General features: G+C 42.3%; 1 protein-coding gene across 1 annotated transcript in view; it reads right to left on the bottom strand.

Annotated features, from left to right (window-relative positions):
* Positions 1 to 245: 245 nt before the first annotated feature.
* Positions 246 to 23,100, bottom strand: part of LOC108796618 (NACHT, LRR and PYD domains-containing protein 3-like) — a 36,051-nt gene continuing 13,196 nt past the window's right edge. Inside the window, exons 3-8 of the mRNA XM_018568119.1 lie at positions 21,268 to 21,360; positions 20,300 to 20,425; positions 17,014 to 17,174; positions 15,816 to 15,984; positions 12,957 to 13,022; positions 246 to 1,948 (exon numbers count right to left, since the gene is read on the bottom strand). Of these exons, the coding sequence (XP_018423621.1) occupies positions 246 to 1,948; positions 12,957 to 13,022; positions 15,816 to 15,984; positions 17,014 to 17,174; positions 20,300 to 20,425; positions 21,268 to 21,360 (2,318 nt within the window). The remainder of the gene's footprint in view (positions 1,949 to 12,956; positions 13,023 to 15,815; positions 15,985 to 17,013; positions 17,175 to 20,299; positions 20,426 to 21,267; positions 21,361 to 23,100) is intronic.

Genomic DNA, 23,100 nt, shown 5'->3' with positions numbered 1-23,100 from the left:
GTAAGGTCAGAGACCCCACAGACACTGGACCAATACTATCACTGCTACGTGTCTGACAGACATCCCAGAGATCCCATTCTGCTGCCTCTACTGTTCATTCTGTGCAGTCATCCAATGTGATCACATCAATACATATAAAGTTCTCATATAATAGAAGACAAGTAACACCAATAATTAGTCATTTCTCTGGGAGATTGCTGATCATTCCAGTTTAACACAGAAATGTGACTATTCATAGTTATTCTTTACCTCAAACTCTTGATGTTGTGAAGAGCAGGTACAAGTTTCCTCAATCCTTCACTCGGAATTTTACATGAACTTAGATCTATTTCTTCCGTCTCTCTGCAGGATTGAAGGATAAAAGACAGCACAGAGCAGTCCAGAGGGCCGAGGGAGACACCAGAAAAGTCAACTTTGTTTGATCCAACACATTGTGACACCAGAGCCTTATTCCTGCTCTCATGGAGATAATAGAAGACATTAAGAAGATCTCTCTTGTCTCCTCGTTCTTTCCCCATTTTCTTCTGGATCCAGGTGATGACATGTCTGGCAGCCTGAGGAGACAATTCTCCCACATGAGACTTTAACATGGATCTAGTAGAAGAGTCGGAGAGACCGCAGAGGAAACGGAGAAAGATTTCAGCACGGCCGTCATTGTAAGATTCAGCATCATCAAGTGTTTTCTGTAATCTGTCAGAATTATAGTTCATGAAATGGACTAAAGCAGCAAAAAACTCCTGAAGAGTGAGATGTAAGAAGGTGTAATCCACATCAGGAGGCTGACCAGATTCCATCATGAAACATGAAAAGAGATGTTTATCATTTCTCACACTGAATGAGTCCAGATGACGCTCATCAAATACAATCATGTGATTCATGACTCCGTGTTCTGCCATCCACCCAATAAATGTCAGCAGTTCCCGGGCAGTGTGAACATCATCTTTACTCTGGTTGTGATTGGCCAGAATGTTGGAGACAAAAGTCACAAAGAGTTGTGTCACTGTTTTGGGCAATGATGTCATCATCTGATCAGTGATTGTTGGTTGGGCTCTGAAGCACATTGATAACACTGTACAGATGATCCAGCAGTATGATGGGATGTAACAGAAAGTGTACAGCGTGTCATTCTCCTGCAGATAATGAAAAGCCTTTCCTGACAATTCCTCATTTCGAAAGAAATTATTAAAGAAGATCAGTCTGTCTCCATGGAGAAATCCCATGATGTCCACTATTCTCTGGAAGACACCAGTATCAACTGACGCCAGTCTGGTTGGGCGGCTGGTGATCAGTACAGAGCAACCCTTTAGAAGCCTCTGCCTCACCAAACTGACCACAATCTCACCAAAATGTATTCTACGATCTGTATATGAGCACAATTCAATTAATCTGAAATCCATTTGGTGAACACTTTCATCTAAGCCATTAAATATAAACAGAAGTCTCTCTGGATGTTGTAAAATATCTCCAATCTGACTCCTCAGATATGGGTATTGTTGTAGAATCATCTCCTCCAAGCTGACCTCCCCCAGTCTATTAAGGTCCCGGAATCTGAAGGAGAAGACAAAAGCAAATCTCTGGTAGTGTTTTCCGGTCACCCAGTCATAGACAAACTTCTGTATCAGTGTGGTCTTCCCTATTCCTGGTACTCCGCTCACCATTACTGCATGTGGTGCACATTGTGACTGGTGGCTCCAGTGGAACAGCCTGTTGGGGGAAATGTGTTCCAGTCCAGATTGTGTTTTCTTCAAGCATTCCTCATGTCTCACCCCGGTCTGTATTATCTCATTCTGGGGACGTTTCCTGAACTGATCTGTGGAGACTACAACCAAGTTCACATAACGCTCATTGATGAGGAATCTTTGTGGTTCCAGGGTAGTTCCTGGAGGTCTATGCTCCAATAGAGTCTCAGTCTTCTCCATTAGATGTTGTTTGTGCTTCATCTGAATTTCTGGGAAGAAATAAAAATAATTGACTTAGGGTAAAGCAGACCTTGGAAACATGTTTTCTTCCAAACTTTCATTTTGTAGTTTTCAACATTTTGATTTTGCTTTTAGTATACAATCAGGGACGGTTCAGAAAATCTCACGATTCTGTGTGATTAACGCACGTACTGCACAACAGTCCTCCTGTGCGATTACAGGGCGGGAGGTGCGTTGCATGCCACTCATATGACTGGCACCACAAATGTACCTCCTGCCTGCATTGTGATTGGCTACTCTGCAACACGTTACTGCAAATAACATGCATTGTGATTGAAAAAAATAGTCCATGCATGATTTTTTCAATCTCACTGCAACACACTATATTTGGGGTACATGGCATTGCGGAGCTGCCAATCACACTGTGGGCAGGAGGTACATTTGGGGCAAATGAATGGCTATGTACCTCCCGCACTGTAATCGCACGTGAGGTGTGTTGTGCAGCACATACGTTAATCGCACCCCTCAAAACAACCTGCACAGTTCATACAATGTTTCACATAGTTCCCTTGTACACTTACAGACACTTAATGGTACACTTGGCATCCAAAGTACAGTCCCTAATAGACCAGACCAGGAGTGGAACTCTCAACAATCTAACTTTCCCATGGATGACCACACCGGATGGACACCGGTTACTGTAGCCCTCACATGAAGCAGAGTCTGCAAGGGTGTATACACACTTAGCAATTTATAGTATATTAACTCTTTATCCCAAATAAATAAAACAACAAGAGCGCAATCACCTGAATGATTGGATATGGAGTTGTATATATTAAAGAGACTCGCTGTCTCTATGTAATGAGAAAAAGGACTACGTACATGATGCTTGTGGGGACTGAGCATTGGGTGGCCTTGACGGAGGATAGTGGTGTCCAGTGCGGGCTATGTTGCTGCTTTATAAGCTATCAATGAAGTGCCGTATCTAACGGCCTTGGTATCTGTAATTGATGTTGTGTGGAGCGCACAGGGGATCGAGCCCCCGAGGTATGGTAACGAAGGAGGGCTGGTGATGTGAAGAGAGGAGCCGCAAGTGCTCCGTATTGTGAGTGTCCCTGGTGTGTCAGTGATCAGATAGATCGTGGCGGGGACTAAGTGCGGTGGATGATACAGTGTCAATACTGGGTCCGGGCTGAGCGGTGGATAGTGTGGTGCAGTAGCAGCACTGGGTTATAGCTGAGCAGCTGCTGGTGACAAAGGAGCCGTTTGGTACACTGTCAGGTCGCCTATTCTGTGTGGACCCTGTGAGGGTGGGCAGAGTCCTGCTGGTTCGACAGCGATCTGTTGGAGTGTTCTGTCAGGGTGCCAGGCGTCCGAGAAATGTGATCGTGAGAGTGGAGGGATGGAGGAGCAACACGCTTTGAGGCGGACCTCTTTCTCAAGTTCAAAACATGCAATGGGTATGCATATTGGATGGCGGGAGAATGTGTGGAATTTAAAAGTGACAGGTGGGCGGAGCTATGGACAATTAACAGCTGAGGCGGGATGTGTATTGGACATGCTTTAAATTAATCCCTAGGGCTAAGCCCTAATAAAACATAGATCTGGGGGACTAATCAGAAGTAATGGATTGTGTGGGATACACTAATGGATAGGACTGGAGGTTAAATAATTAAAATAAATGGGAATACCATTTTCTGGGAGGAACACAGCATATGGAAAAACAATCCCTTCGCTAAATATCTTATCTTCTATGGTCGTTACATTGAGAATATTGTAATCATTTGGGATGGTCCCACTGACTCCATATTGAATTTAGTTTCTCACTGCACTAACAATGTGCTAGGCCTCTCAATCACTCATGTGTTTGATCCACACATATTGGTATTTCTAGACCTTGAGCTTTCATCTGACGGTAACACCATAATCTCAAATAACCATGTGAAACCTACAGGCGGCCATTCACATGTGCATTTCCAAAGCTGCCATCATCCAAGATGGATACAGAACATTCCAAAAACCCAATTTTGTAGGTTGAGGAGGAATTGTTTAAAAGCCACAGATAACCCCACATAGAGCCAACTCCTTACCAACAAGTTCAGAGAAAAATCATACCCCGACAAACTCATTCATGACGCCTATTCCACATATCTGAACCCACACTCGCCCAAATCAACGACACGTCCCAATCCTGACAACAAGAACCACAACGTAATACAGTGCAGCATTCAGAAAAACTGGCACATCTTGCAACAAGATCCCAAGCTAGGCCCTTCACTCTCACTCAGACAATCAGTCACTTTTAGTAAAGCTGGAAATTTAAAAGAAAAAAAAATAGCGCCCACTAAAATCCATAAATTCAGTGATAAGAGTAAACTACACCCGAGATTCGACAACAGAGTTGGCATTTATCAATGTAGGAATCCCCGATGTCTCACTTGTCAATTCATCATCCATGGTCAATCTGAATTCACAGATCATCAGAACATCAGATATCCAATAAAACAATCACCTGTTCACATGACCACGTGGTTTATGGTCTCAAGTGTCCATGTAATTTGTTATATGTTGGCAGGAGCATCCTCCCATTGAGACAGCGAATAGGGGAACACAGACGACTAATTGCAGATGGTGTTAGATAGAAAAAGAAACTGCGCTAGAAATCAAATAACACTCTTAGAGCAGCTGTGCTTAATAGGTGAGTACACCCAAAATAGGAAAAAAAGAAAGAAAGAAAATAGCACTGCGCTTCACAAACTCAAAAAATATTCCTAAAATGTGAGCAAAATAGTATGAAATGTGGTGGGCGGATCTATCCACGCATTACGATCCTAGAGACAGGAGCTCCAGTGGACACAATCCATGTGCAATTGCCTTATTTTAATTGTAAGTGCATTTTAAGCGGTTTAAACAATTTTGTGTCATACACAACACCTGTGCTGATGATAGTAAGAAAAAACTCTAGGTCTAATGGTCTAGATACTATAAACCATAATAAACATAGAAGAAAAGAAAAAAAACATGTGCTAATACATCTCATAGAATGTGTACATATAGAAAATCCTATGTTAAATCTCACAAGTGATGTACAACTCCCACTTAATCTACATAACCACATGTGAAGTCCATTACTTCTTGATAGGGATGCACCGATACCACTTTAAGACCGAGTACCGATACTTTTGATCAAGTACTCGCAGATACCAATTACCGATACTTTTTCTTAGAGGGACAGGTCACATTTTTTCTAAAGCAATACAAACTAATGCTTTAAGGTCACTTTCTTAATATTATGATTCATGAGATGACGAGGGAGCATGACGTCGGCTCCATGCTCTCTCATCACAAGTGTAATGATTCGCTGCCCGGCTTCCTGATACAGGAGCAACAAATCAGGAGCGCAACTACCAAAGATTGTGTAGGTAAGTTAAGTCTGGCGAAGGGCCCAGTGGATATATGAAATGTGGACAGTGTCAGGAGCACTAATAGATCTAGGAGTGTGGAGTGTGAGTGTCAATGGCAATATCACAGCAAGCAAAAGGGACTTACGGTTAGGAGCTCCCCTGTTGTCTGTGAGACCGACTCCTTGGTTCGAAGGGATGTCTCCGGTGGTATGAGAGGCTGGTTCAGAATGGATGTGCCTCCGTATGGCCGCCCGCGTACTCGACTGGTCGGGCCGAGCAGCGTCGGTCAGGAACGGAGAAAAAAGGGGGAGGAGCTACACGCGGCTGCGGAACGCCGTGCGCCGCGTGTCAGTGATGGCAGTCGGGCTATGGTTACAGGGGTACAAAGGTCTCAGGTGTCTCCAGTGGCTACGCGTTTTGAGGGGTTGCCTCTTTATCAAGCCTCAGGGTGCTCGATACAGGAAGTACTCGTGCTAGGTATCGGATCATTTGGGCGAGTACAAGTACTCGCCCAAATACTCGGTATCGGCACCGATACCGATACTAGTATCAGTATCAGTGCATCCCTACTCACCATATTTCAGATTTCAGATGAACAATTAGCGCTTTGCTGATCTATATAGAACCAAATCCTCTCCTTTGTTTTTAATCCGACAATAATTTGGGGTAGATTCCTCCCAACTCTGGCTTATCTTTTCAAAACCGTATAAAACTATTCCTCCATCTTCCACCTTCTCTTGTACTCAGAGAGAGAAAAAAGGCTTCCCATAGTGTAGTATGTCAGAATAAATGTATCACTTTGTGACAATTTCACATTTCATACTATTTTTCTCACATTTTAGGAATATTTTTTGAGTTTGTGAAGCGCAGTGCTATTTTCTTTTTTCCTAATTGCAGATGGTGACTGCGATCACAGCATACGACATTTTGCCCACAAACACGGTAAAAGAATCAAAAACCTTCAGATTTTTGCTATAGAACATATGCCAGAACACTATTCCCCTCCTGGACGTTTCCAGCGGGTTATGTAAACAAAAAACGTATTGGATCTACCAACTCGATACCCTTACCCCTACAGGACTTAAAGGGTCTCCTTAGGGTAACGGGAGGACACAAACTAGTGTCCTCCCATTACCCTAAGCTCAGTATACCGCGAGCTACGGCTCGCGGTATACTGAGACGCGGCAGACGGAGCGGATCCCGACGTAGATGACGGGATCCGCCCAGCTGCGTGAGTGACAGCTGGCTCTGCCTATCTAGAGGCAGAGCCAGCTGTACCCGCCCCCTCCCCCGTCCGTTCCGCCAGTCAGCGCTGGCAGATCGGAGCGGGGAGAGGGGAATCCAGCCCCTCCCCCTGTCACGGCAGAGAGCCGTGACAGGATCGAGAGGTGAGCGAACCCCGTTATGTGTTCGCTCACCTCCCGATCTACTAAGCCGACCTGTGACAGTCTCATTGTCACAGGTCGGCTAGAACTATGAGGTGAGTGGAAATCACTCATCTCATAGTTCTCCTTTAATGAATAACGAAAATGTGCCGAGCTACAACAATGATCAGCTATAAAGAGTATAAAAAAACAGTGACTCAAACAAATGTCAGTGAAAAAAATCAATCAGGTGTAAAGGCTTCATAAATGTGCAAACATTTTCAAATATAGCAATAGTGATGAATATTTCTTGTTCCTTCACCAAATGCACCAAGTGCACCACACCAGATATAGGGGTGCTCACCTTATTGATAGACCCCAGCAAGAGGTCAAATCAGGCAATTCCCTTCTTAACCAGGGGAGGCCTATAGATCGATAAAGATTGGAGGCTATTGCTTTCCTATTTAAGAAGTGTTGCACAGATCTGTTTGCTGGTCTGATTACAACATTGGAGGACATCTGTGAGCAATTGGAGCTGAGGGCCCCCTCTCCTGGTTAAGAAGGGAATTGATTTTTTTCACTGACATTTGTTTGGGTCTCTGTTTTTTTATACTCTTTATAGCTGATCATTGTTGTAGCTCGGCACATTTAGTTATTCATTTTTCACGAATACACACTCACAGTGTGTACATTCCAGTGCCTTGTAGCTGTTAGCTTGCTTATTGGCACAGTTCATTTCTATATTCAGTATCACCACATATCAATTGGTCGTGAGGGTGTCTCTTGCCCTTGTCCCCACTCCATCACACTTTTCTATTTTCTTCTACTTAAATATCGATCATTACTTATAAACAGCTCACAGAGGTTAACGAATAAAGTTTGGAAGCAGAAGCAACCATGTCATTTCCATTCCAAAAACATGACCATTTTAATGCTGACAGTACAAATTTATACTGCAAAGTATAGACTGTGTGTGGTAACGGAGAAACTAGCCATAGAGGCAATCATCCTAGCAATCCTACATTATAACAATTACAATGTATAAGAAGAAATCATATTCTATACTAGACATGTGCACCAGCAAAAAATGAGTATAGTTTAGTTTCAATTCGGATTTTGCGTTATTTTGTTTTTCGCGATTCGGGTCCAAAAGTCAATTCGTTTCAGAATCGGACGAAATTCATTACCGGTAGTCTGTACGAACTGTCGTTTCACGTTAGTTTTGTTCGTTCCATATGAAAAGTACTATGACACCTTGGCTCACAGACCCGAATGGCATTTGGGAGCTCCCGAATGCTATGTTGTATTTGACAGCTGAGAATGTCAAATGGGCAGAGCGAGCCGTGACGTCACAGCTTGCTCCGCCCATCTGTTTACTTTCGAGCTGAATGTCATTTTGCGGCGAGTTTTCGTTGGGTTCGGATGGTCGTCGTGCGGCGGGTCTTTTTTTTATTTCGGCGGGTCAGTGATCATCGTGATTGACGCTCGATTACATCAATGAAGCCATTTTTTTTTATTAAAGGAATAGTCAAACATTTAGTCTGTTTTTCTTTCAATTAAAGGATTTTTTCTAAAAGTGTTGTTTGTTTACTTACATTGAATTTGAACCCTTTAGTGAATGAGTAGTGGTACAAGATGGAAACCACACACTTTTTTGTTGTTTTTTTATCAATTGGGGGGGAACCTCATGCTTTTTTTTCCTCTTCTGCAGACTGTAAAAAAAAAAAAATTCTCATATGTCACTTTGCTGCAACGAATGAACAAAGCCAAAAATGAAACGACAATTCATACAGACTACCGCTAATTAATTTCGGAATCGGAAATTCGGATTCGTTTGCATTCGTTTTAGCTGTAATTCGGAACAAAACAAATCACACATATTACCATACCTCATTTCCAATGTTCTCAACAAGTAATTTTATTTTTCATTTTTGTTTATTCTTATGTATCCCTTTTGTATGGTATTACCATTTATTTTAATTATTTAACCTCCAGTCCTATCCATTAGTTTATCCCACACAATCCATTACTTCTGATTAGTCCCCCAGATCTATGTTTTACAGGTGAAACTTGAATAATTAGAATATCGTGCAAAAGTAATTGCAGTAAGTGCTGCAAAAGGGGCCCAAACCAAGTACTGAGTACATATGCATGCTTGTACTTTTCAGAGGTCCGATATTGTTCTATGTACAATCCTTGTTTTATTGATTGCATGTAATAATCTACTTTTTTGAGGTTGTGGATTTGGGGTTCTTGGGGTTTTCATGAGCTGTAAGCCATAATCATCACAATTATGACAAATCACGGCTTGAATTATCTTGCTTTGCATGTAATGAGTCTATCTCATATATTAGTTTCACCTTTTAAGTTGCATTAGTGAAATAAATGAACTTTGCACGATATTCTAATTATTCGAGTTTCACCTGTATTAGGGCTTAGCCCCAGGGATTCATTTAAAACATGTCCAACAGACATCCCGGCTCAGCTGTTAATTGTCCATTGCTCTGCCCACCTGCCCCTTTTAAGTTCCACACATTTTCCTGCCATCCAACATGCTTACCCATTGCATGTTTTGAGCTTGAGAAAGAGGTCCGCCTCGAAACACGTTGTTCCTCCATCCCTCCACTCTCACTATCATATTTCTTCGACACCTGTCATCACGACAGAACATTCCAACAGATCGCTGTCGAACCGGCATGACTTTGCCCACCCTCACAGGGTCAACACAGAATAGGTGATCTGATAGTGTACCGAATGGCTCCTCTGTCACCAGCAGTCGCTCAGCTATAACCCAGTGCTGACACTGTATCATCCACCACACCTAGTCCCTGTCATGATCTATCCGATCACTGACACACCAGGGACACTCACAATAGGGAGCACTTGCGGCTTCTCTTTGCACCACCAGCCCTCCTTCACTAACCATACCTCTGGGGCACGATCCCCTGTGCGCTCCACACAAAATCAGTTACGGATACCAAGGCCGTTAGATACAGCACTTTATTGATAGCTTATAAAGCAGCAACATAGCCCACACTGGACACTCCTATCCTCCATCAAGGCCCCAACGCTCATTCCCCACGAGCATCATGTAAGTAGTCCTTTTTCTCATTAAATAGAGTCAGCGAGTCTCTTTAATATATACAACTCCGTATCCAATCATTCAGGAAATTGTGCTCTCGTTTTATTTACTTGTAGTGTGAAGAGTTACTCATTGCCTGTTTTCTCAGAGCCGCATACCATTTAGTTCACCTCCCACAATAACCCCCCCCTCATTCATTCATTTTTATTTCTTGAGAGCACTGAACATTTCTGTTTTTTTAACTCTTTATCCCAGCTCACACAGATATGAATCTGAATATGTCCAAAAGGAATAGCTTACGATGAATGTTTTACTTGCATAGTTGATTTACAGTGTCTAAGTAATTGGTATTAATTTGGGATACACTAATACCATTTTTTTCCAGACCGAGTACGAGTACCAATACTTTTCCTCAAGTAGTCCCTGATGCCAATTACCGATTCCTTTTTTAGTATCATGTGACAGTTTTTCTAAATACAGACTAATGATTTTAGGACAGTGGTGGAACATAACGGCCTGGTCCCAGCTGCAACCACTAGTAGTTCTGCCACTGTCTCCAAGCTGTAGAGGTTCTACAAATCCCAGCAATACATTGTATAGCAATGCACAATACCACCAGCTACAGAAGAGCAAGAGTCTCAGCAATACATTATACAGCAATGCAGAATAATAGTATATGAATTTGCTATATACACTGTGCTGCCACTCTGCTCCAAAGTGCTGGCCTGATGTCTTGGGTGGAGGGTCTCAGGAGGGGTACTGAGAGTCTCAGCAGGGGGATGTGTGGGCTGGTGGAAGCGCTATAAACAGATGCTGTGTGGTCCCTTAACAAGGCTTTTGCAAGGTCCTCAGCAAACAGGACTCAATTTGGAAATTGATTTTTTGTATTAAAGCATTTTTATAAGTACGAGTACTCAAGAAAATGCCAAGTATTGTCACCGATACCCATACTGGTATCGGTATCAGTGCATCCTTAGTATTAATAATGGCACACTTTTTCATAAGTCAGACTTTGGTGCTCACCAATAATTATGTATTCTTAGTTGCTCTCCAGCTATCCAGTAGTATAGGCTCTGATCCCAATATTAAGTTGTTTTTTTTTTTACAGATTTTCAATTGAAAAAGTGGGGGAGTTTGAATCCCATGATGGTGGAGGGAACAAGCTTTGGAGGTGAAAACGCTACACTGCTCCCTTTCCCCTCCTATATATACACCTGACCAGATGGGCTCACCAAAGACTGGCAGCAAAGAGATGGAAGGTTGACTGAAGGAGACTAAAGGCATTATTGATAACAGATTGTGTGCTTCTAGCTTCACAGCACTGTGACAGACTACTGAACAACACTTCTGGCTTTGGAACTCAGTGGACTCCAATGGATGCAATTTGTCATTAAAAGATATTTTTTCACCCTCCCTTTCAGACACATTGTTTGAGATAGGGGGCATCATCACTTCAGAATCCTTGTGGAAACGAAGTAAAAATTGGGTGACAAGCGGCAGCAGAAGAGACCTTGACACGGCCAGCAGCAGGTAGACCAGGAACCAGTTTCCTTTGCAACACATATATAGACTATTGGCAGCAGGCTGAAGGAATAAACATTTGCCATAGGAAAGACTCACTGGCACAGGCACCATAAGAACTTCTATTAAAATATATCACCAAAGGTTTAAATGAAATGTTCTTTACTTAATTTTCAACAGGCAGACAGAAATGACACCGACCAGAGCCCTGTGTAGATAACCAGGACCCACCAGTTTGAAATACTAATTAATTTTCTAGATGATCTTCAGCAGATACAATAAAATAACCTCCAAAATGTTCAAGAATTCAGCACTTTTTTATATTTATAAAAATCAATTCATCCACATTGTCTCTGAAGAGCCAGGTCTGCTTCTCATTGAGGACACCATGTGCCACCCTGAAATAATAAGAGCTCTACCACCTATGTCTGCTGGTCTAGGTGTCCATGACAATGTGCACCCTGCCACAGATGGCATGATCCAGCCACAGGCATACATTTCCCAACATGTGCTGGTAAAGGACAGGGAGAATCTTTTTGGCAAAATAATGCTCAACCCTGCCCAATCACCCCCTGCTGGATTGCAGGACACCACCATCTTATGTTACATAGGGGAGGTGTTCTGTAGTGCAGCAGAGAATAACTTGGGAAAATGTATATGTTATACAGAGATGCACTGTAAATGTTTACTGTTGTCTAAATTGTTCCATTCTTTCCGCATACTAAACCTGCAAATAATACACTTGATTTACCTGGGTGGCTACACTCATTCCCACACTCCTGTTACGGAGGCTATAGCCATAGTTATCAAACAGGCTTAACTTTAAATGTGTTTGATTTTCTTCATTTCCATGATATGGAGGGGGGAATTAATAGTTTACAAGATAAAAATAACATTGTTTGTGCTTTCAGTTTAGTTCCGTTCACAGGAAGTGACAACCACAGCATTTCTGGCAGGATTGGAAGATATTTTGTATGTTTGCTATAAATGTATTAAGCCCAAATAAAAGGAAAAACACACACAACTACCACATCTAAGGCTTGGTAATCTGCAATATATGACGTTTATGTTCTTGTATTTAGATACCCTCTAACCCAGGGCTCAAAATTTCCACTCGCCTCCTCGCATTTGGCAGCAGACCTTACTAATCACACTAGATCACCAGGGATCGTGCCTGCTCGCCTCCTCCCTGCAGAAAGACAAGCAGGTGAGGGGGCTTCATTGTTTTACTTTACATGGTGGGGGGCTTCTTATTTTATGTGTTGGGGTGTAGGGAACAGGGGGGATTATTTAGGGGCGGAGTTAGGCCCGGGGCTGGGTAGGGGTTAGGTGGGCAACTGGTGGCGAGTAACTCTTAAGGCCTGGCTAGTAGTTCAGGACTTGAAATTTTGACCCCTGCTCTAACCCTTACACTCATCCATCAAACAAGCACATAAACTTAAATTCACTCTTAAAAAGGTAACTTGAAAATTGAGCCTCACTCTATCTATAGAGCCAAACCATAACTGTAATTCTAACATTTCACTTAATGATCTTTAATACTTTTCGAGTCACTGATCTGGGACAAACATGTAGATCAGAAAAATCTTAACAGTGCTGACTTACTCCAACCCAGTGACTTGATGTACTAAAGAAACAGAACTTAGTGATCTGGTGTTAGGTTTACCTCTCAGCTCCCGAGTCAGTGTGTGTCCGTGTTCATCAAGCAGAATCTGCTCCACAAGACCCTCACCTAGAAAATAAAATATATACGTCATACTCATACTTGCCCAAATGCTCAGATACATACCACCAATACTGGAACTGCCAGTGAGAGGGAGATTTCCTCTGACTGGTAGTGCCGCAAGGGGACATGGAGCCAGCTTCCCTGCCAATCAGGAAGCCAGGTGGCGGTTAATGACCCGCCGCCCGGATTCTTGATTGGCCAGGAAGCTGGCTCCATGCTGTTTAGCCGGCTCAATGCTTATTTAAGCCAGGTTCCGACCAATCAGCATTGAGCCATCCAAACACCATGAGGCTGCCTCCCGGCTTTCTGATTGATCGGGAAGCCGGCTTCCTGGTCAATCAGTATTGAGCCGGCCAAACAGCATGTAGATGGCTTCCCAGGCAATCAGGAAGCTAGGCGTCAGGTAATGACCCGTCTCCCAGCTTCCTGGTTGGAAGGGAAAGCAGCTTCCCGGGCCAATCAGCATTGAGCTGGCCAAACAGCATGGAGCTGGCTTCCTGGTCCATCAAGAAGCCGGACGGTGGATGATGACCTGCCGCCTGGCTTCTTCATGTGGCGGGAAGCTGGCTCCATGCTACCAGAAGCACCAGTATCGGTATTTGGTGTTGGCGAGTACTGAAAGATAAATATCGGTACTCATACTCAATACTGAAAAACTGGTATTGGTTCATCCTTAGTAATATTACATTTACATTGTAACATTGTACCACATTACGAGTATTTGAAGCAAAAAGTTCATGTAGGGGGGAAGGGAAGCCCTCATAATGGGCACAGCAGCTGTACAGACCTGGAAACTCAGCACAAGGAAGGTGGGAACCCCTCATAATGGGCACAGAAGCTGTACAGACCTGGGAACTCAGCACAAGGAAGCTCAGGGACGGAGGGAACCCTTGGGATGGTGGGAACTATTGGGAAATTGTAGAAAATATTATACTGGAAACAATTTAAAAATCACAGCCTTCCAACATTTTCACAAAATTTAAAAGTGTCCGTAATGCAAAAGGCTCAATCACCTTCAGTCCTGCTTAAGCACTTAACCCAACACTAAAAATTACATTTAAATATCCCACAATACTAAACCTCTAACTGTTACTAAACAATTAACACCTAACCCAGCACTTAATTCTCACTCTAATTCCAACATTTGATCTAATCCTTACAGTGATCTTTTAACACTTAACCTTCAATACCTCATCCCCTAAAGATTAATGATAACTGTCAAACTAACTAATCCCTTCTTATTCCCTCTTCTTGAGCTGGGAGCCAATCTGCCTGCCCTAAAATACACAGCACTGATCTCTAAGAGGTAAAAGTTTCTGGTCCCTGTAATCTTGCCTGTTGATTGGCTGCTTTAGGTGGCAGGAGAGCCGTTTTCAGGGTCAGAGAGGATGCTTGGCATAATTGGAAGGGCTTCCAAAACTATAACAAACGAACATATTCTTGAAAAGGTTGCCAATTTCTGGTACTAGCCTTTCTACTCTATCAAACAGATGTTTTCCTGCAGTTGTGATTTAGGCATAAATACTTTTTTTTTACAATAGTTTATCTCTAAACTAAGAAAACAAGAAGTTGGGGTTTAATGAGGTGCCATAGCCATTGCAAAATCAAAAAAATCAAAAGAAATGTATCAGTACATATTCTTACATGATATCAAAACGTTTTAGCATCATAAAAACATAAGTTCCCCCACATTATCCTAGATACGCCACCATAGAAATACATAGCCACAAATTCATATATACAGGCAGTCCACGACTTACGGACGTCCGACTTACGGACAATCCGTACTTACGAACCGGGGGTCCACAGTTCTCCTAAATGTACCGGCAGCAGCGGCCTGTGTCCTTTCAAATCCCCGCTGCTCTCCCCGACTGTGTTGGCGGAGCCAGCGGGGACACAGACCGCTGCATTCCTCCGCTGCCCCCCGTACCTCTGCTGCTGTCCCGGCCTCCTCTTCCCCCTTCCCCCCGGTCCGTCGGTTTCTCTTTGGCGGCGGCTCCTCTGCCACGCCCCCCTGCCTCCTCTTCATCTGCAGGCTGGGAGACATACCCAGCCTGCTATTGTCCACTGTCAATCAGCATGGGAGGACCTGATAGAGAACATTTTCTCCTTCAGGCCCCTCCTCTGTGATTGACAGCAGGCAGTGGGCAGATGCAATAGCCAGCCTGCTATTGGCTATTGCAATTAGAAATATCCAAAAGCAGGCTGGCTATTGCTCCCAGCATTCAAATAAAAAAATACAATTAAAAAGACAAAATGTTTGTTTGTTTTTTAAAGTAAAAAAAGTTAAATAAAAAATAAAAATGCAAACAAATAAAAAAAATAAAGTTTATAAAATAAAATATAGAAAAAAAACGTTTTGGGTGCGTCATTTAATACATATTTTTTTTGTATTATTATAATCTTCTGAACAACAGGAACAGACAGCAAAACAAACGTGACCCTTCCCTATGCTATCCAAAACTAAAAAAAAAAATTTTTGGCTGGAGTTACACTTAAAAATGTACCTATGCCCACTTACATACAAATTCTACTTAAGTACAAACCTACAGTCCCTATCTTGTATGTAACCCGGGGACTGCCTGTATACATATTCAATTGATTTCTCTGGAGATTCACAATAATCCCACATTGTGGTAATTCTGGCCGACTTGCGTATCAGGCATAAATCCATAGGGAGGGGTGCCTTCAGATAGGGTACATCGAGGCAATTCATTTTGTTGCCATCTCTAAACTAAATTGACTAAAAAGTTGAGTTCTACTTTCAATTTTTTTTTTGCTCACACAAGGTCCTGTTACCTGTCTGGCTGATTTCCCCCAGAATGGCCAATAAATTAGGATGAGGATGATATTTCTGCAGTCCATAGAGACATTCCCAGAGTCCAGTCACAGCTTCTCTTCCCCGATCCTGAATATCTTGTAACAAGGTGTGAGAGAAGGAAGTGGTTCCCACTCCGCCGATGTATTTCTAAAGCAAAAGATATTGTTACTTTTATTTACCCCTCCCCATACAATGAGTACAGGGGCACATTCTTTATCACACATTTAAAAAAAATAAAGTTAAAGTAAATAAAACGCACCATCATGAAAAGTATTTTAATAAAAATACAACCTAGAAAAAGTAAGCAATGTCCCCCAATGTAAATCCATCATCAATCATGTTGTCAAGTGATGTAAAATTCATTGGCAATCATGACAACCCAGCTCCAAGATAACCCGCCATCCAGCAATGTTTTCCTACTGCACTACAACCAATAAATTACAGATCCTCGGCACTGCTGTTGAAAACATCCTGGGGGTACAGGTGATGTTATTCATCAAATACTTGGTCAATGACTTGCTCAGGATCACTGGCAGTTTGTTTACAATTTATCTGCCAGGGATTCAGCTGGGCAAACTGGTTACTGCATTCAGGATTTGACCCGGATCTCATCTTAAGTATCTATATGTTGTATTTTCATTTCCTGCAAGCAGGTTAAGCTCTAGGCTTCCTTTCAAATTTGTACCAGGCAATTTTTAGCTACTTTTAAAAACCCTTTTGGTCACAGAGCTCAATAGCTCAAGAGCCCAATTTTGAAATAACAAGATAATTTTCAACATGGTGTGTGGTGTTTAGCACACGAAATCCTACAAAATGTCCAGTTTTGGGTTGATTATGTGCAAATGCATACATGTTGCATAGTCAGACGTTTATAGAGTGACCCAGGGTTTAGCTTTCTCTACAGAGTGGGGATAAGCATCTTATGTTTTAAAAGTCCCAGTCTGACTGACTTCCAGAACCAGAAGTCACAAACTTCCCCATGGATGTATTGACTCAAAACCTAGGTAAATGAAGAGTGAGGCCCAAGGTTTTATGTCCCAAAAATCACTTAGATCAGAGAATCAGTAACAATGATATAGATAGAGTGAGCCCACATTCACATTAGTTTAACTTGGCACTGGACTAAAATTATAGAAAGTTTGCAGTGCATTTAGAAAAAAATAATCTTTTTCTTACATCTGTCTTTAACACATTCCGAGAGTTGAGTTCTATGAGGACAGAATGAGGGTCCAAGTTCTCCAGGATGTAGGTCAGGTCATCTCTGTAATACTCGTGTATCCTCCTCAGTGATGAATCGGAATACGCAGACAGCTGATGGCGGAACCTCCTGATGTCCTCTAGAGAAACACAGAAATACATCTACAGGTCTGAGGATAACATTTGGACATACAATTTCCTGTTTTTTACATTCTTTGTTATACTGAGGCTTTGTTTCAGACAATATATTTTAGTCCACTCAGACACCAAATACAAGCACCCGCTCACAAGCGGACGGTATTTAGGGAACTCCAGTTTACTTTGTTTTGGAAAATGCTCCTCATGTACACTGGCTGTTGTTAAGCAAATAAAACAGTAAGAAGATGCAAGATTTAATACCAGCAATCTAATTTACTGTTATATCAGCACCCCTGGGTCCATCCATGGCTTTATTTTTGTTACACAGAAACAAACAAATCTGATTCATTGTTAGCGTGTGAGAAATGTAAGTATGTGAGGTGCTATACTCCTTCTATAAAGCACCTCTCGTGATAACATGCGGAGAACATGTTGTTTTATACTTTTCCCACTTAGTCCCTATTGAAGTGTGAATGTGCACATTTTCATGTGAGTTTGTGCACATTTGCTTTCTGCATTTGCCATTCATCCCCATTGATTTCCCCTGAATGCATGACAAATGCATTAAAGTAGTGTATGTAGCAAAATCTGCTGGTGACGATCGGCCGTCAGTGGAGGGGGGGGGCTTAGTTGCTGTTTTGCCTAGGGCAGCAGCATTTGTAAATACACCGCTGGATCCACCGGCCTGTAGAGACGGCAGATCGCTTGTATGGGGTAACGATCGGTGTGTCATCCCCCCTCCTCCCACGCCGTTGTCCCGCTAGTCCCGGGCTCCACTGTACCCGGTGCAAGCCCGGGACCAGCATGGTGCCTCTGTCACAGGGGTTCAGAGGGAGATCGGTACATGATCTCCCTACGGTCCCCTCTCATCTGCAAGAATGCGGAAGTGTTGTATATTTCATCACTTCCATGTTCTTGTGCCACTCTCCAGCTGCAGATGCTGGAAAAAAGCTGATGGAGCAGATCTGTGCTTCATCAGCTTCTTTTGGGGGCTCCTAGGTGACATTAGGGGTCTTGGAGACCACTGTCTCCATAAAGAGGACCTGTCACATATTTTGCTATCACATAGTGGGGATTTATTAGCCCCCGTATGCGATAGCAATAAAGTTTAGTGGGAAAAAAAATATAGGAAAACAAAATTAAAGTTACCCCCCAAATTTTTTTTAGGTTACACATGAAAAAAGAATAAAAAAAACAATTTTTTTTTAAAGTCCCCACCCATACATACACGCATGCAAACATGAGTCGGGTGCGCATACGTGGGGAAACGGCGATTGCGCTTATTACGCCGCACATGTTACATATCACCGCGAACGTCGCAGTGAGAGCAATCATTTTAGGGCCATCAATCACTGATGACACTAAACTGATGAGCAGTAAAAGCTTTTACAGCGTTGCCTATGGCAAATTTCACGGGTGCGCGCAATTTTAAAGCTTGACATGTTTGGTGTCTATTTACCCGACGTCAAGCAAAACAGATGACAAACGCACGTCTCAATTCGTCACCAGCTATATAGCAAGGTGCACACGGAATGGGCTTTAAACAGTAAAACAGAAAAAAGTTTTCCTGGCACACTCACAAGCTAGCATGGATTCAAAGAGTAATGATAAACATCTTATTAGTTAGTTTTAACCCTGCCGCTCTGCTCCCTGCATCGGCGGCCAGTGAGGAGAGAGGTAGGTGCAGGGGGGGTGGGGGGGAGGACGGACAGGCTGCACACATTTTACAAGTGATCGCGGCGATCACTTGTAAACGAACAAGCGGCTTCCCCACACTACATTTAGTCATGAAGATGTCATGAGGACACAACAAGACGTTGGACAAGATGCTGTTTAATCTCAGACTGCGTGATGGATTTTTCACTGCCGGAGCAGTAAAAATGTGGAATTCCCTTCCAGAGTTACTTGTATCAGCTGAAAGCATTGATAACTTCAAACAATACTTAGATGAGTTTCTCAGTTTACAGAATATACCGGGATATGGGAGTTGTTAGTAAGATGTATAAACACACATAGGTTGAACTGGATGGACCCGTTTCTTTATTCAACCTCACCTACTATGTAATTAAAGGCCAAAATTGTAATGTTTTGACTTTGGACATCTTGGCTGGGAGCTCCTAAATTTCAGCCTATTCAAATACATGAGATTCCTCCTTTGGAGGCCAGCCAGTCTTTGTGAGAAGTCTATTGCGACACCTAAAAAGGTTTCAAAAGTGATTAACTAGCATTATGACCTCTCCAAACCAACTCCAATGCCACCAGATCCACTACAACTTTCTAATCAAACATTGTTTCTTAATATTCTATTTTATTTGTGCTGGAAAACAAATAAATGTGTGTTACAAAAACTTGTGTCCCTTTTGGTGAGATTTTCCCTCTGTTCTTACCCCGCTGACACAGGAATTCAGGGCAAAAACAGTAATCTTGAAAGTTGAAAGTAATTAAAACCTCCATCAGGTTTTTATGGCTGTATGTGTCATGTGGGCTTCATTTTCTTTCATCCCTTGTCCAGGTGACTGGGGGTCATGGAGAATGGAAGTGATGGGAAATCTCTCTTATGAGACACAGAGTAATAAATAACTGCCGGAGGATCTGACCCTTTCCTCACTCTTTAGCACTTAAAAATGTTTTGGCTGGAGTGCAAATTTAGATTATTTTCCACTTATAAACAGTACTTTCTGTATTACAATGAATAAAGGTTTACAAACGTATCATTGTATTGAAGAATGGAATTCAGCACCCCAATTTCATGCTCTGTGTGGTAAATAAGTGGTATATTTATAAAGTATTTGCCCAGACAATACCATTGGGCAGTAGGGATGGGTTTGTGAGTTTGTTGCTACCATGGGTCCCAGTCATGAACTTTGGGCTGAAAAGTTTGCATGTTTACCTCAGGTATAAGAAATAACCTGTATTGCTGTGCACAGCCTTTGCTCTGGGTCAGCTGAGTTAATCATTCAAATTATCCAAATCTTTCAAATTTAAAAATTCCTCTAAATCTCCTGAATACACTTAGATGTGAATGGGGCCGTAATCATCCAAGCATTATTAGTTGCTTTATATGCTTAGTTATATTTGCCTGTAAATGATCATATATATGAACAAACAGTTGATGATTGAGAATTACCAGGAGTGGCGGCTTCGGCCCGGTGGATAGAACTTTTCTGGTCGCTGAATATTTTGCGGAACCTCTTCATCTTGTCAGTTGTTGTGAAAGAAATGACAGCAGATATCCGACCATCTCTCCACACACCTAGACACAACGACACCATCATTATTAGGACTTTATAATGTGACAAATCAATTTTTCTCCCTCTTCTGTACAGAGTAATAACTATAGGACAAAAAGAAATAAAGACAAATCTCTTGGCAGAAGATGTACATTATACTTTATGTTTTTAATTCATGTTTGTATTGGAATGTTTTCATATAGTGGACAACAAAAACACATAAAGAAACTCCTCTGATACAATACATTTGCTGTTAATGGAACATATATCAGGGCGCACTCAGTTTCTTTATGTTTTGCAGCAGCGGTCAAAGAAGGAGCTGGGAACCTGTACATAAAACAGATAGACATTAAGGCAGAAAGAAGGGGGGTAGTGGATGGATTATGATCTCTCACACACACACACTTATATAATATGTTAAAAAAACAAACAAAATACACCAAAAAGAGAAAAAAAAGTTATTTACCCGATTCCTACTCTGTCAGCTCACGCCAGGCTGCTAGACTAGTCCCGGCAGCCCCTCCTCACCTAGGCTCCAGTGGTCTAAGGACTGCTGGTGTCATCAGGACATCTAACCAGTTGGCGCACAGATGGAGAAGAGAATGGCACTGACCGGTGAGGGAGCGGGGATGAGGTAAGTAAAATGGCTTTACTTCAGTCCCTAGACAAAAATGAGCACTTAACCCTTGCAATGTGACCCAGTGCACATCATGCTTAATGTATGTGCTTCTTGAACAATCGAGGGGGAATTCTGTTATTCAAGTAGTGAGCTAGTTGGTTCTTTGGAAGCCCAGATTCTGGATCTAAAAAATTGACTGGCAACACTGCAGATCATTAGTAACATGGAGAGGAGCTTGGATCTGACTCATCAGGTTCTGGCGGAGGCCAGCATAGAGGAGGGTGGGGATACGCAGGTGCAGGATCCAGAGGTAAGCAGCTGGGTTACCATAAGGAGACACTGTAGAGGGAAGAGCATTAGAGAGCATTACAGAGGAATTGATATGACAGGTTGCATGATATTGGGGATGTTAGTTCAGGGCTGCTTACTGCTGTTTACCTGGGGTTTGTGAATGACATGGTGCGGAACAGGCAGACAGATTTCCGGGTAGGGCTAGTAGGCGCATCCAATGCGTGTTTGCATTGTGTGTGCGTGCACATGAGGGGAGGGGGCCTTTAAAAAATAATTTTTTTGCATTTTTAATTTTTTTAACTTACTTTAATTGAAAAAAAATGTTTTACACTCAGCTTTATTGCCATCGCATAGGGGGATAACAAGCCCCCTATGTAATAGCAAATATAATGTGACTGGTCCTCTTCATGGAGACATCAGGGGTCTTTCAGACCTTTAATGTCACCTAGGGACCCCGAAGAAGCTGATGAAGCTGAGATCTGCTTCACCAGCTTCTTCTTCTGGCTCTAGGAGCCGGAGAATGTGCCCAGTGACACCGGAAGTGATGTAATGCACATCACTTCTGGGTCCAGTGATCGGAGGAGAGATCAACAGCTGGAAGCTGCTAACCTCTCCTCTGATCCATCAGGGGAGACCCGCCGTGCCGGTTCCAGGCTCACGCGGGGGACTGTGGAGCCCAGGAAGCAGACGGCGGTGGGGTTGACACGCCGCAGCACCGTACAAGCGATCAAGCGCCTATACATGCAGCAGCAGCAGCCGTGTTCTTGGTATAACCATTTCCAGTGGTTACCCGGAAATCTATCCACCTGTTCCGCACTATGTCAAACACGAACCCCAGGTAAACAGCAGCAAGCAGCCCTGAACTAACATCTCCAACATCATGCAACCTGTCATATCGATGTACATTTACGTGAACCTGCTGGAAGTGGTTATTATTGAGAAGTGTACAGTTATGTATTTTGGAGTTAAAAATACGAGAGCAAGCTACTCATTAACTGATGTGCCACTGGGGGAATCAGAGGTGGAAAAGATCTGGGAGTCCTAGTGGACATTGACCTTAGTAACAACATGCAATGCCAGGCAGCAGCAAATAAGGCGAGCAGGGTTCTATCGTGTATAAAAAAGGGAATGTACTGTAAAGACAAATCCATAATTCTGCTCCTGTATAAAACACTGGTCCAGCCACATCCTGAGTATGCTGTTCAGTTTTGGTCACAAATCCACAGAAAGGATGTTCTTGAGCTGGAGAGAGCCCAGAGAAGGGCAACAAAACTAACAAAGGGGTTGGAGAACCTAAAATATGAGGAAAGACTGCATGCATTAAACCTTGTTCACTCTGGAAAAGAGGAGACTGAGAGGGGACGTGATATTAATGTATGCATTGTTTAATGGTGATGGGATAATCAGTAATAAACTGTTTACCGTTAGTTCAGTCACAAAAACAAAAAAGGCCACCATCTAAAACTGGAAGAGAAAATATTTTATCTTAAACAGCCAGTGAGATCAGCTGAGTATGGAATCATCATCAAGAAATATATCCAAAAATGACCTGCTCAGGATAGAACCCCCACTGTTTCTTTATTTTATTGTCTTACTTTTTTATAAATTTTAATTTTTTCTTTAATGATTTCTTCTTATTTTTTTTACTTTTATTTATTTAATTTTTTTAAATCTTATTTACTTTTTTATAATTGTGTATCCTATTATTGTTTATTTTTTATAATTATTTTCTTATTTTTTTAATAATTTTTTAATTTAATCATTTGTTTTTTATTATTTTTGACTTTT

Source organism: Nanorana parkeri, unplaced genomic scaffold (genome assembly GCF_000935625.1).
Source record: "Nanorana parkeri isolate BGI_ZX_2015 unplaced genomic scaffold, ASM93562v1 scaffold1141, whole genome shotgun sequence".
In the NCBI taxonomy this organism is placed as follows: Eukaryota; Metazoa; Chordata; class Amphibia; order Anura; family Dicroglossidae; genus Nanorana; species Nanorana parkeri.
The sequence above is the reverse complement of the archived record's forward strand: the minus strand, read 5'-3'. Positions and strand labels throughout refer to the sequence as shown.